The 11,062-nt window shown below is 34.0% G+C and overlaps 1 protein-coding gene across 1 annotated transcript; it reads right to left on the bottom strand.

Annotated features, from left to right (window-relative positions):
* Nucleotides 1-3,731: 3,731 nt before the first annotated feature.
* On the bottom strand, nucleotides 3,732-4,199 carry LOC141655417 (uncharacterized). Its single transcript, XM_074462498.1, has one exon. It carries the CDS (start codon nucleotides 4,197-4,199, stop codon nucleotides 3,732-3,734), a length of 468 nt encoding a protein of 155 aa, XP_074318599.1.
* Nucleotides 4,200-11,062: the final 6,863 nt, after the last annotated feature.

Below are 11,062 nucleotides of genomic sequence, written 5' to 3'. Positions count from 1 at the left end.
CACATTTAATTAAATATAAAACGCTTATATTTAATTTTACGAATTAATCAAGTTAATTCGCCTTTAGCCCATGATATTTAATCCGTATTAAATATAATATCTCAACATCACATTTTTGACTAATTATTAGTCAAATAACTCAGACTAACTGGTTAGTCAAATTTGGCATCTATATGACTGTATTTTCATACCGTCACATCACTCAAGACGTATCCTATAGGTGTGACTTTTAGGGACCAGTTAATCACCGCCATCTGTATGACAATAACGTCAAACTTATCTAGCAAGCCAACCGTTATTGATAAACGTGGATCAACTGATTATAATACAAAGTATACCCTTTGATCCTTTTAGAGGTTTATAAGTCCTTGCACTAACTGTTAAGGACACCAACCCCAACAGTGATTGCAGAACAGGAAGGCTAAACAACAGTTCGGTAAATTTGATGATATTTTAAAGAGCCTTCACGTCAACGTTCCCTTCGCCGAATTGCTTACCCAGGTACCCTCTTACATGAAATTCATGAAAGAAATATTAACGCGTAAGAGGCATATTAGTGATCATGAAACGGTAGCTTTGACTGAAATAGGCTCTGCCCTAATTTAGAATAAGACACCACCCAAACAGTCTGACCCGGGTAGCTTTTCTATTCCATGCCATATAAGGACCCACTTGATTGATAATACGCTATGTGACTTAGGAGCTAGCGTGAGTGTCTTACCATTGTCTCTCGCTAAGAGACTTGGTTTGACCAAATTTAACTGTACCAATATGACTGTGCAGATGGCCAACCGCACAATATTACGGCCCCTAGGCGTCTTAGAGGACATACATGTAAAGACCGGGAAATTCTTTATTCCCGTTGACTTTGTGATCTTAGACATCCCCGAGGATTCTCACACTCCTATCATATTAGGACGACCATTTTTATTTACTGCTCGTGCAGTGATAGATGTTGGGGGGGAAGACTCTTACTTTTCAGGTAGATGACGAGGAGCTGATTTTCTATCAGTCAAATGTTCGTAGGGCTCCTATGCAGGTTCAACCTTGCAATGCCCTACCCTCTATAGACCCTGACACAGATTCTCCAGTTGATAATATTGAGTTTTGTGCAGCTATATTAACACTTTCGCCTCAGACTGAGAGCAATATGGAGGACCATTCTGTTGTTTCCATTGTTGCAGGTATAAACAGAGTGGATATTGGAGATCCCGTCGATAGAGGTACAGTGAAAACCAAGCTCAATGATGGGAATGATGCGAAAGACGATGCCAAAACGAATGACAAAGGAAAGAAGAAAGTGAAGGCGTATGTGGACGCGAACTATTCTTCTTCACCCAGTACAAGTTCAAGCTCATGGCAATCCAAGAGGACGGTCCGCGACACTGAAGGGACCTCCTCCAGTCAGAAGCTCTCCTATGGGCTGTTAAAGTGCTTCAGAAGATAAACCGGAAATGTCCCGTTGTAAAAACTTTGTAATTTGAATTTCTGTTAGACATTTTAATTTGCGTTTTAGACTTTAGACAATAGCGTGGTTAGTTTTTAGCCTAAGACCGAATATAGACTGCGTATTGTGATTTTGGTATTTTCGGGAAGTATTTTGATGTGTTTTTACGCAGGTTTGGGGAAGACACGCTGCATTGGGATGCGTGCCAAAGGAAAAAAGCCTCGATCGAGTACTTTTTGTACTCGATCGAGCAGATTGCCCAGCCAAAGCCCTCGATCGATTAAACTAGAGTACTCGATCGAAATGCCCAAAGTGAAGGTTCCTCGATCGAGTTGTCATGTACTCGATCGAGAGGAAATGAGGAGCAAAAGTCCTCGATCGAACAGTCTGCTGTTTTCGATCGAGTAGAATGGAGAAGAAAAGACTCGATCGAGTGGTTTCAAATCACCCGATTGAGTGAAAACGCTAATAATATGCACGGGAGTCTTGTTTTCCCTATTCTATTTTCATTCTAACTTTTCCTTCTTCCTTTGTTTTGCGAAAAAACCCTTCAATATCCCCCAAATCCTCCATTTTTCTTCCCTTCCTTGATGCGAGGTTGGTTTGTTTTATATTGTTTGGAATTGGTAGAAAAGAAAAGAAAGGAGGATGTGTTGAAAAGAATTGAAAAATGAAAAAAGAATGTGAGCAGGAAAATGAGAAAAGAAATGAAAAAAAACGTGAATTGAGAAAAAAAAAAGAAATCGTGTGATTTGAAAAAAAAAAAAAGAAAAAAGGAAGTTTGTGTTTGTGACGGTTTCACTCCTATTTTTTACTTATATCTTTTGAGGAGTTGTGTTTGGTTGAGTGAGTTTATGTGCCAATGAAGGGTACTTGAGCATAATTTTATAATTGGTTAAGAATTGGATGTTGGTTAGCATGGTATTGTTTAAGTGCTAGCTTGAGGCTTTACCTCTACATATTCCATAACTGTTTTGCCTTTTCTTACCCATAGCCTCACTTTCCCATAACTTTTGTAAGCCCTCGGCTGTGACAGTCATTGTTTGGTTGGAATGTATGTATGGTGATTAGAATTGTCTATCATTTTTGTTGCAAGCATGTTTATGTGGGTCGTAGTTTAGGTGAGTGACTATTTCTCTTCTTCTCTTACATTTATATACTTACCCTTGCTTCATGAGAGAAGAGCGGCCCGTGAAAGTCCAATTTTTAAAGGTCTTGCAAGGTCGACAGTTCAGCTTATTTATAGACATCATACAACTCGTTTGCGCTTGACTGTTGTAGCTATAAATGTCAGTTTTGTTTGCATTAAACGGTTTGAGTGGACAAGTTATAGCTAGCTCTGAGTTTTCGTTTCCGTTCCATTAGTTTGCATTTAGTTTACTCGAGGACGAGTAAAGGTTCGGTTTGGGGAGATTTGATACGTGCAATTTATATAGTCCTTTTGGCCTCTTATTGCACGTATTTCTATATCATTCTCGCTGCTTTGTATTGCAAAATGCCCCGAATAGGCTACTTTGGTTTGTTTTGCCTCATTTGCAGGAACGGACCTGAAAGTAGTGAAATCGTGCTTTATCCAGTCCTCTTAGCATGCATATATGGAGATGGAAGGTTTTGAGCAGAAATGTCGTGCCTCGGGAAGCGTGAAGGAAGATTTGGAAGCTAACCAAGTGAAGAGCAAGCTGTTTTCAGTAGCTGGGCACTCGATCGAAGGCTGATTTGTTCGATCGAGTGGTTTTGACGTTTGCTGGTGTTTGATCGAGTGGTTTTGACGGTTGCCGGTGTTCGATCGAGTCCCTGCTGAACTCGATCGAAATAGGCTGATTTGGAGATCTTCGATCGAGAGTTGTTTTTGTTCGATCGAAGGGTTTCGCTGAAGTTTTGTTCGGTAGAGGTGTTTGAAGATCCTCGATCGAGAAGCTTGCTATATAATACGGGATTTTATTCCGTGTTTATCTTAGTTAATAGTTTAGTTTATTTAATAAATATCTTCCCTATATAAGGGAAGACGTAATTAGGTCTTAAATAATTCTGTTTTCTCTCTTAATTACTCTCTCTTAAGCAGACGATTACTTTCCTCCTTATTCACATTACTTTGCTCTTAATTCCGGATCTCAAACTTGTAATCCCTCTTTACTCTTGCTCTTAATTTAATTTCCTCTTTGCTTTCTCTTAATCTTTGTTCTTAATTTCTTTTTTTTTTGGTAAAATGTAAGAATATATTAATAAAAGGATATCATAGTACAAGGGCCATATATAATAATTACAAGAGATTCATGCTATCTAGCTATTCAAGATCATCATGTTTCAAATGTTGTATATCCCTACTCCTGATCCTAGCTTTCACCTCCTGCTCTATCACTTTTCTAAGCATTTCAGGCCTGAGAATAGCCAGCTCCACCCTACTCTTATTCCTTTGCTGCCAGACCTGATGGATCATGCACATAAGCACAGCAAAATACACCCTTTTCTGGACCTTGGTACCATTTTTATGCAAACACCAATCCAGCAGATCATTTGTAGGAAAAGCTCCCCCAATAATCTGATTCACAGACTGGATAACTCTCCTGCTATAAACACAGGCAAAGAAGAGGTGTTCCTGAGATTCAGTGTCTTGCCCACACAGAAGACAGTCAGCATCACTGGCAACCCCATACTGCAGAAGCTTGTTCTTAGTCCGCAGAGCATCATGAGCCCATAACCATCCCATAAAACTATTCTTAGGGATGTTCCATGGATTCCAAACCACATTCATGTTGGAATAAGTGTCCTCCGACAATAATGCGATCACAACTGTCGATCATGATGATCACATGTTTAAATCTCATTTTAAGAATACATGTGGGATGTAATATTTTACAGTCAACTGGTCCACACATATCGGTAATGATTGGCTGACTAGAGTTTGACATTACTGTCGTGCGACGGTGGTGATCAGTTGATCCCCTTAGGTCATACCTAAAGGGTAACACTCTTAATTGATTATTTAATTGATTGTATGACGATACGGGTCAATTAAATTACTTAAAATTGACGGACGATTTTGGAAGTAATATTTACGTATCTCATTATAATTTAATTAAATAAGATACGGTCTAAGTAATCGAATTGTTTTATTGCTTAGATGAAATTATTGTTTACGGAAACAAATTGAAACGGAATGAATAAATTATTATAAATACAGAATGTTGTAGTTTATAATTCGGAAACACTTTTTGGTACAAGTAATTATGAATTACTAGGTTAAATTTTATAAGTGACATATTTTATTAATATGTTGATTTTTAATTGTTAAAAATACATTTTATACACATAATGTCTTGGAACATGTTACATGTGACAAATTGACAAAATAATGTGTAAAATGGACTTTCCATTTTACACAATATGTACCGAAAATAAGGAGGAGTATTATACTTAATTATGTTAATTATGTTGAGTGGAAAGCATAATCATAATACCTAGCTAGTAGCCATGCATACCTATGTTTTCTTGAGAAGAATAACTTGCCCATGCATTGGCTCTCTCTCCTTCTCCCAACCGGTTTTCCAAGAGCCTTATGGAGAGTTTTTTCTCTACCAATTCATTCATACTTTTCACATAATATTTCTAGTGTAAGAATTATAGAAACTCTCTAGAAAACTATAGAAATAAACACTCCAAAATTCATCTTCTCTTAACCGAAATTAAGAGACCAATATTAATATTTTGGGTCAATTTTTAGTAAGATTATTATTATTCTAGATCTAATAATATTAATCTATTAAGAGGTTATCTTGGGTATTCACTTTTGGGAGAGATTCTATACTTGAATCTATGTTCATCCATTTTAGGAGTGCTCAAGAACAAGTAAGAAGGAGATCTTACTTGTGCCCTATAATCCAAAATCTTCAATGTAAGATGATGATTTCTTCCTTATCCTTTTATTATTTGCATGCATAAGATTTACAATTTATTTTATGTTTAAATAAATTTGAACATATATGAATATGTTGTAATAATGAGATATAGATTTCTAACAAGTGGTATCAGAGCCTTTGGTTATTTGCATGCAAATCGGTTATAGTTTTTCCGAGTTATACGATTAACATATAAAACTTGTAAATTTGTGTTATTATGATATATCACGAAATAAATTATGCATGTTAAAGTTTCTGGTCCTAAAATGTATTTAGGATATTTTGGTTAATTTATGGATTTTTATTGTTCATTTTATATAATAATGGCATTAAAAATGTGATTTTATGATAAAAATGTCATTTTCGGACTAAAATTAGCTAAACTTTGAATTTTCCAGTGGTTTTTGGATATGTTATCACATGTTTTATTTTTAGATGATCTGTCAATTTTCAGATTTTTTGGAGTTTTTATGCTCGAAATATGGATTTTTCATGATAAAAATCGAATTTAAATGAAAAATAGGTTAATATGAGAAATATTTCGAATCTGGTCATAAAAATTTAGTATCTTGTCACATGCAATTTTACAAGATGTGTGTAAAATAATAGGCTATAGTGAAGTCTTCATGCATGATTTATGAATTTTTGATGAAAAATAGCATAAATAGTGACTTAATTAGTGAATAATTGCTAAAACATACTTCATGACTAAGGAAAAACGTCACATGTTGCATTTTATTATCTTTTTCAGATCTAAAATTGAAAAGTTGATAAATATAATTTTTCTCATGTTTTTATGATTATAATTGATAAATCCGATAATCCGCAACATAGTTTTTCCGATAATTTTTCGAAATTTTAACCTAAGTTTTTGAACATTATGAGTGTCATGGTATTTTTCCACAATGTTCATGAGTTTAAATTTCAAATTTTAAATTTATTTGAAATTTTTGTGATTTATTTGAAGTTTATAGCATTTTATTGTAATTTTGAGTCCATTAATGAACAATTTTAAGAAATACAAGTTAATTATAGTCAAATAGTTAGTGGAGACTAATTTTGAGTCCTAAGTTGGTTAGGGTAATTAACTTGTGCATAAATATGATTTTATGTAATTTATTGTGATTTTAAAAGGTTGAATCACGCAAATCCGTAAAAACCGTTTAATATACGATATTGGCTCCTTAAAGGCGATTTAGCATAAAATTGGGCATGTTCATACATATTATAATGCTGCATTTTATTTATGATTGTCATAATTTTATTTTATGTAATTTTTACTTAGTATGGCCTTAGTTTTTTTTTTTTTTTTTAATTGGTATTACCCGAAATGTATGGGAATATCGATTCCGTTGTAATTTATTATGATCTCGTATCACCGTTTTGTAATTTAATAGATTTATTTTATTTTAATTACAAATGTATAATAGGAAATTATGTAATTTGTTATGTAATTTATTTATTCCGGAGTTCCTTGAAGACGGTGTCACTCAAGAAGGCGATACATAAAGACGGTGTTACCTCGAGATGCGTGCCAAAACCGAAGTTCAAGGGACCAATGGAGTTGGTTTCCGAATATGTAATAGTTAATTAGATTTTCTATTTTAGGAAGGCCATACTAGGATTTATTTTATGCTTTGCATTTTATTTATATGTTACATGCATCGCTAAATCGCCATAACTAAAACATGCATTACCATTTTGAATCGAGTTTATCGACCGTGTCAATTACAATTATCGTAGTTCACCGCTTTAGTTCACTTAAAACGTGATAGATAATAAATTGACATGACCTCTCGCTAAAATAAACAATTGAGACTTAGCCTTACCAAAAGGTAGAAACCATGAAAACCTATTTCGTGAGGGAGTTCACTCGGCCACACCGGGGCACAAACCTTGTTACGTAGGGGAAGTAGGTGATAAATATCTATCCACCGAATTTATGATTAATGAAGGGTATTTCGGCACACCGTGCCCTAAGTTGATATGAGTTTGGATCATGGACACATTTATTCGAAATTTGGGTTGAACTCAACGAAAGTATTCACGACGATTTCCGGATGTGTTTCGGGCTAGAGATAAATATTAATGTAATTTTATCGACCAAGAGTTCTAAAAGTAGAATCGATTAAAGAGTTAATCCACCGAGTTATATTAATAAAGGGTATTTCGGCACACCGTGCCCCAAGTTAATATGAATTTGGATCTTGGAATCATTTATCATAGTTGGGTAGAGGTCACTATGTAAATGCTTTACTTGTTATTTACAAGTATTATTATAACGATGAATGTTTTGTTTTCATTATTCCGTTATCATATTGTTCTATTTCTTTACCACAATTCATATACGATATCATTTCGATTTTTGATTCAAATCTCCATTAAAACAACGTAACTAAAGACAAGTATGAATTTGCTTCTAAAAACCTCAAATGAACCATTGCTAAGGATCTCTTGTAAAGAGTATACATTAAAGTTATTCATTATCAAACAGGTTTTTGATTCTTGACTAACACATCTACTTACAATGGATTGTTATTCATATACTTAATTGAATTAAGTACCTTGAAGCGATAAATTGTTTTGGTAATTAGTTTTGTCAGAATTCGTAATTGACCAAAATAACGCAACCACTTCAATGAAAGTTTTAAGACTAAAACGATCGAATGAAGAGTAGTCTTCATGAAATTCAATTTTGCTTCTCTAAGCAAAGATTCATTGAAATGAGTGGGAGCATTTTCTTAAACCGTTAAGAAAGGGATGAGGTTCAAAGAAGTAAAATTAGAATGGAATTGATACAAGGTAATGTTAAAAGTAAAGTTATTGAGAATAACGATACTAAACCTATCAATCCCGACCAATAAAGTTTTCATTGTCTTAAATGTTGGACACTAGAAAGGAAACTACCCCAAGTTGTTAAAGAATAAGCAAGTTAGTTGTGGGACATCTAATAGGACTTAGTTCTTTATTTATTTGATTGACATAAATTTTGCTAGTACTACTTCGTCAATATTAGAAACCGGAGGTGGTTTTCATCATTGTACTTGATACATAGAATGATTAGAATATGACGACTAGCAACAATGATGTTGAGAGATAGAGTCATTGTGTATTCAATCTAGTTTTTGGGTTTATAGTTGTACTTAACTATGACTATTAAGTGCATAAACTCTAAATAAGAATATAAACTTGTTAAGATACAAAAGAGGTTTCACTTTTATGACCCTATACACCACGATTTGATGTATGGCTAGCCCATTATCAAGGTGATTATATTCTAAACCAAACTAGAATGATATATCATGTAGATGATGCAAGACTCAAATTGGTAACCCAAGATTAAACCTTAAATTCTGGAATAATGAACGCAAAGAGTTATCGAGTACTCTTGAAACCATTAGATCTTATGGTATATGCGTATCTTGTATTCAAAGCAAGATGTCTCGTGCCTTTTGGTTGAAAAGGAGATCGAGGTTGTAAATCATTGATCCAAAATAGGTTGATCATTTTCTTTTACCAACGATTTAAGTTGACGCTAAAATGTTCACTTAATAAGGTAAATAGAGAAATCTTTAAAGAAGTTCAAAGTGTTCAAAGAATCACGATTTAGTCGTGATGGGATTATCAAAGTGAAGACTTTGATATAAGCCAAATAAAAGGTGATATAGTATCACAAGTTAATCTCTCTTAACACACATTATGGGACAATGTGTGGTTGGATAAGAAATCAAACGCTATTCGATATGGTTTGGACTTCGATCAAGTTACTTTGAGTTACTTGATCCTTTTGGGGATTTTATCATTTTGTCTAAATTATTTTTCCACTAAATCTAAAACGATTCATATGAGATATGAAATGGTAGGGTACCATGTTTGTAAGTTTTTCAAAAGGAAACAAACGCTCATTTTTCTTACTGTAATCACGAGTACAACATGCTTGTGGCTCGTGAAGCTGTCTTTCTAGAATACAAGTTTATTTCTAGAAGACAGAGTGGGAGAAATTTATTCAAGAGCTAGCCACAAAGAATGTTATGTCGCAAGAAACTGGTCTTTCTTGACTACATGAGAGATTTTGTGTAAAACATTGTTTCTAACGTGTAAAACGTTGTTTCTTCAAAACCTAGAAGGTTAAAGTCATCACTTGTTGAAGATGATGAGTTAGTGTTACTTTTAAGAAAGTAAAGAGCTTACAACTTACAAAGAAATTGTTTGATTCAAGTTGATTACTTCTGGAAAGTAATGAATATATGACTTATATGAGAGTATATAAGTCACAACTCAATACAAGGCTTGGAACCATGAAAATCCGAAATAAAAAGGCTTGATTAGTGACAAAGGGTTATTGCACTAATAAAGAGAGATTTCAAAGCTTGATTGGTGGCAAAGGGTTTTGCACTAGTTGAAATGCTTAAGTCTATTTGGATCTTCTTAGGGATTGTGTTTCATTATTATGAAATACATAGCGAGTGAATCTAAAACCCACTTCTTCAATTAGAAGGAATGTATTCAATACATGTCTTGAGTTTTGTAGATTCTTGCAATCCTAAGATAATGTGAAACTTAAGAGAGGGTCTTAAGTAGGACATCAGTGAGTTGGAATCAATGTTTTGATCATGTTATAAAACTTTTCTCGATAAGTCGAGAAGTTGTGTTTATACATGGAGTTTAGTGGGAGTTACGGAAATTTTAATTAGTCTTATATGTGGATGACATATTGATCATTGGGAATGATTTAAGACTTTTGGAGTAATATAATACATCTTGAATATCCGGTTTTATGGAGATAAATCCACATGATATTAGCATCAAATAAGAAGTCTTATGTTGATAAGATTCATGATTAGTTCAATCGAGTTGAACATATTTGGTTGATTCCATTTGCTTCCGCTGCCGGATCAACTAAATAAGTAATGATGTATAACACTTCATATGCTTTGAGTATGATAAATTGTTTCAAAATCGAATTTAAGTAATAATTACCAAGTAGCCATATTGATTACCCTTAAGTTCTTGCAGAAGCATTAAAGATATAATGAAAAGTGTTTTTGATGCAATTTTGTGTAAGGGTGTTACACAAGTGACAATTGACAATTGAGATTGCGCATGGTTTTTGACAAAACCATAATCAAAACACATTAGGATGGTTAAGATACCATTGTGGCTATGTTATTTAAAGAAATAGATTTTCTAGAATCGTTCTAGGCAATAAAGAACAATGAGAAATATTTACAACGGAAATTGAGTACACTTGCAATCATGAGATGTGTAAGAAGGATGAGTCTCGCACACTGTGATAACAGTGGGAGCTATTCTAAGGCTAGAGGGCCTATGTCTTGATTGGATCTCGACACGTACTCAGAAAGTTTTGTAATGCAAATGTATACATTACAAAGGAAAACGAGTATGTAGTAAGGTTGAGTAAGGTACAAGAAGTTGATAAAACCTACTAACCAAAGCCTTCTTATAGGCTTAACATGATGAGTCATGTCATTTCAATTGGATTGAGATTAATAACTACATAAAAGATCAAATTAGATTATAGAATATGAAATAGTAATCAGGTATTGACTATTCATATGTGATAATCACATTTGTCGTTCGAGTTTTTAAGCTGAAAAACTCCTTTTATACTTTGTTACATCCAAACGGGTTGTAGAGACAACATTGAACCCCGTTAAAGTGAACCTGGATTAACATGGTATTCGCCCATAGTCACTTG

This window comes from Silene latifolia, chromosome 5 (genome assembly GCF_048544455.1).
Source record: "Silene latifolia isolate original U9 population chromosome 5, ASM4854445v1, whole genome shotgun sequence".
In the NCBI taxonomy this organism is placed as follows: domain Eukaryota; kingdom Viridiplantae; phylum Streptophyta; class Magnoliopsida; order Caryophyllales; family Caryophyllaceae; genus Silene; species Silene latifolia.
This window is presented reverse-complemented; position numbering and strand designations above follow the sequence as displayed.

Excerpts from the sequence above, each read along its gene's own strand:
- LOC141655417 (XM_074462498.1), bottom strand. The coding sequence starts at position 4,199 with ATGAATGTGGTTTGGAATCCATGGAACATCCCTAAGAATAGTTTTATG.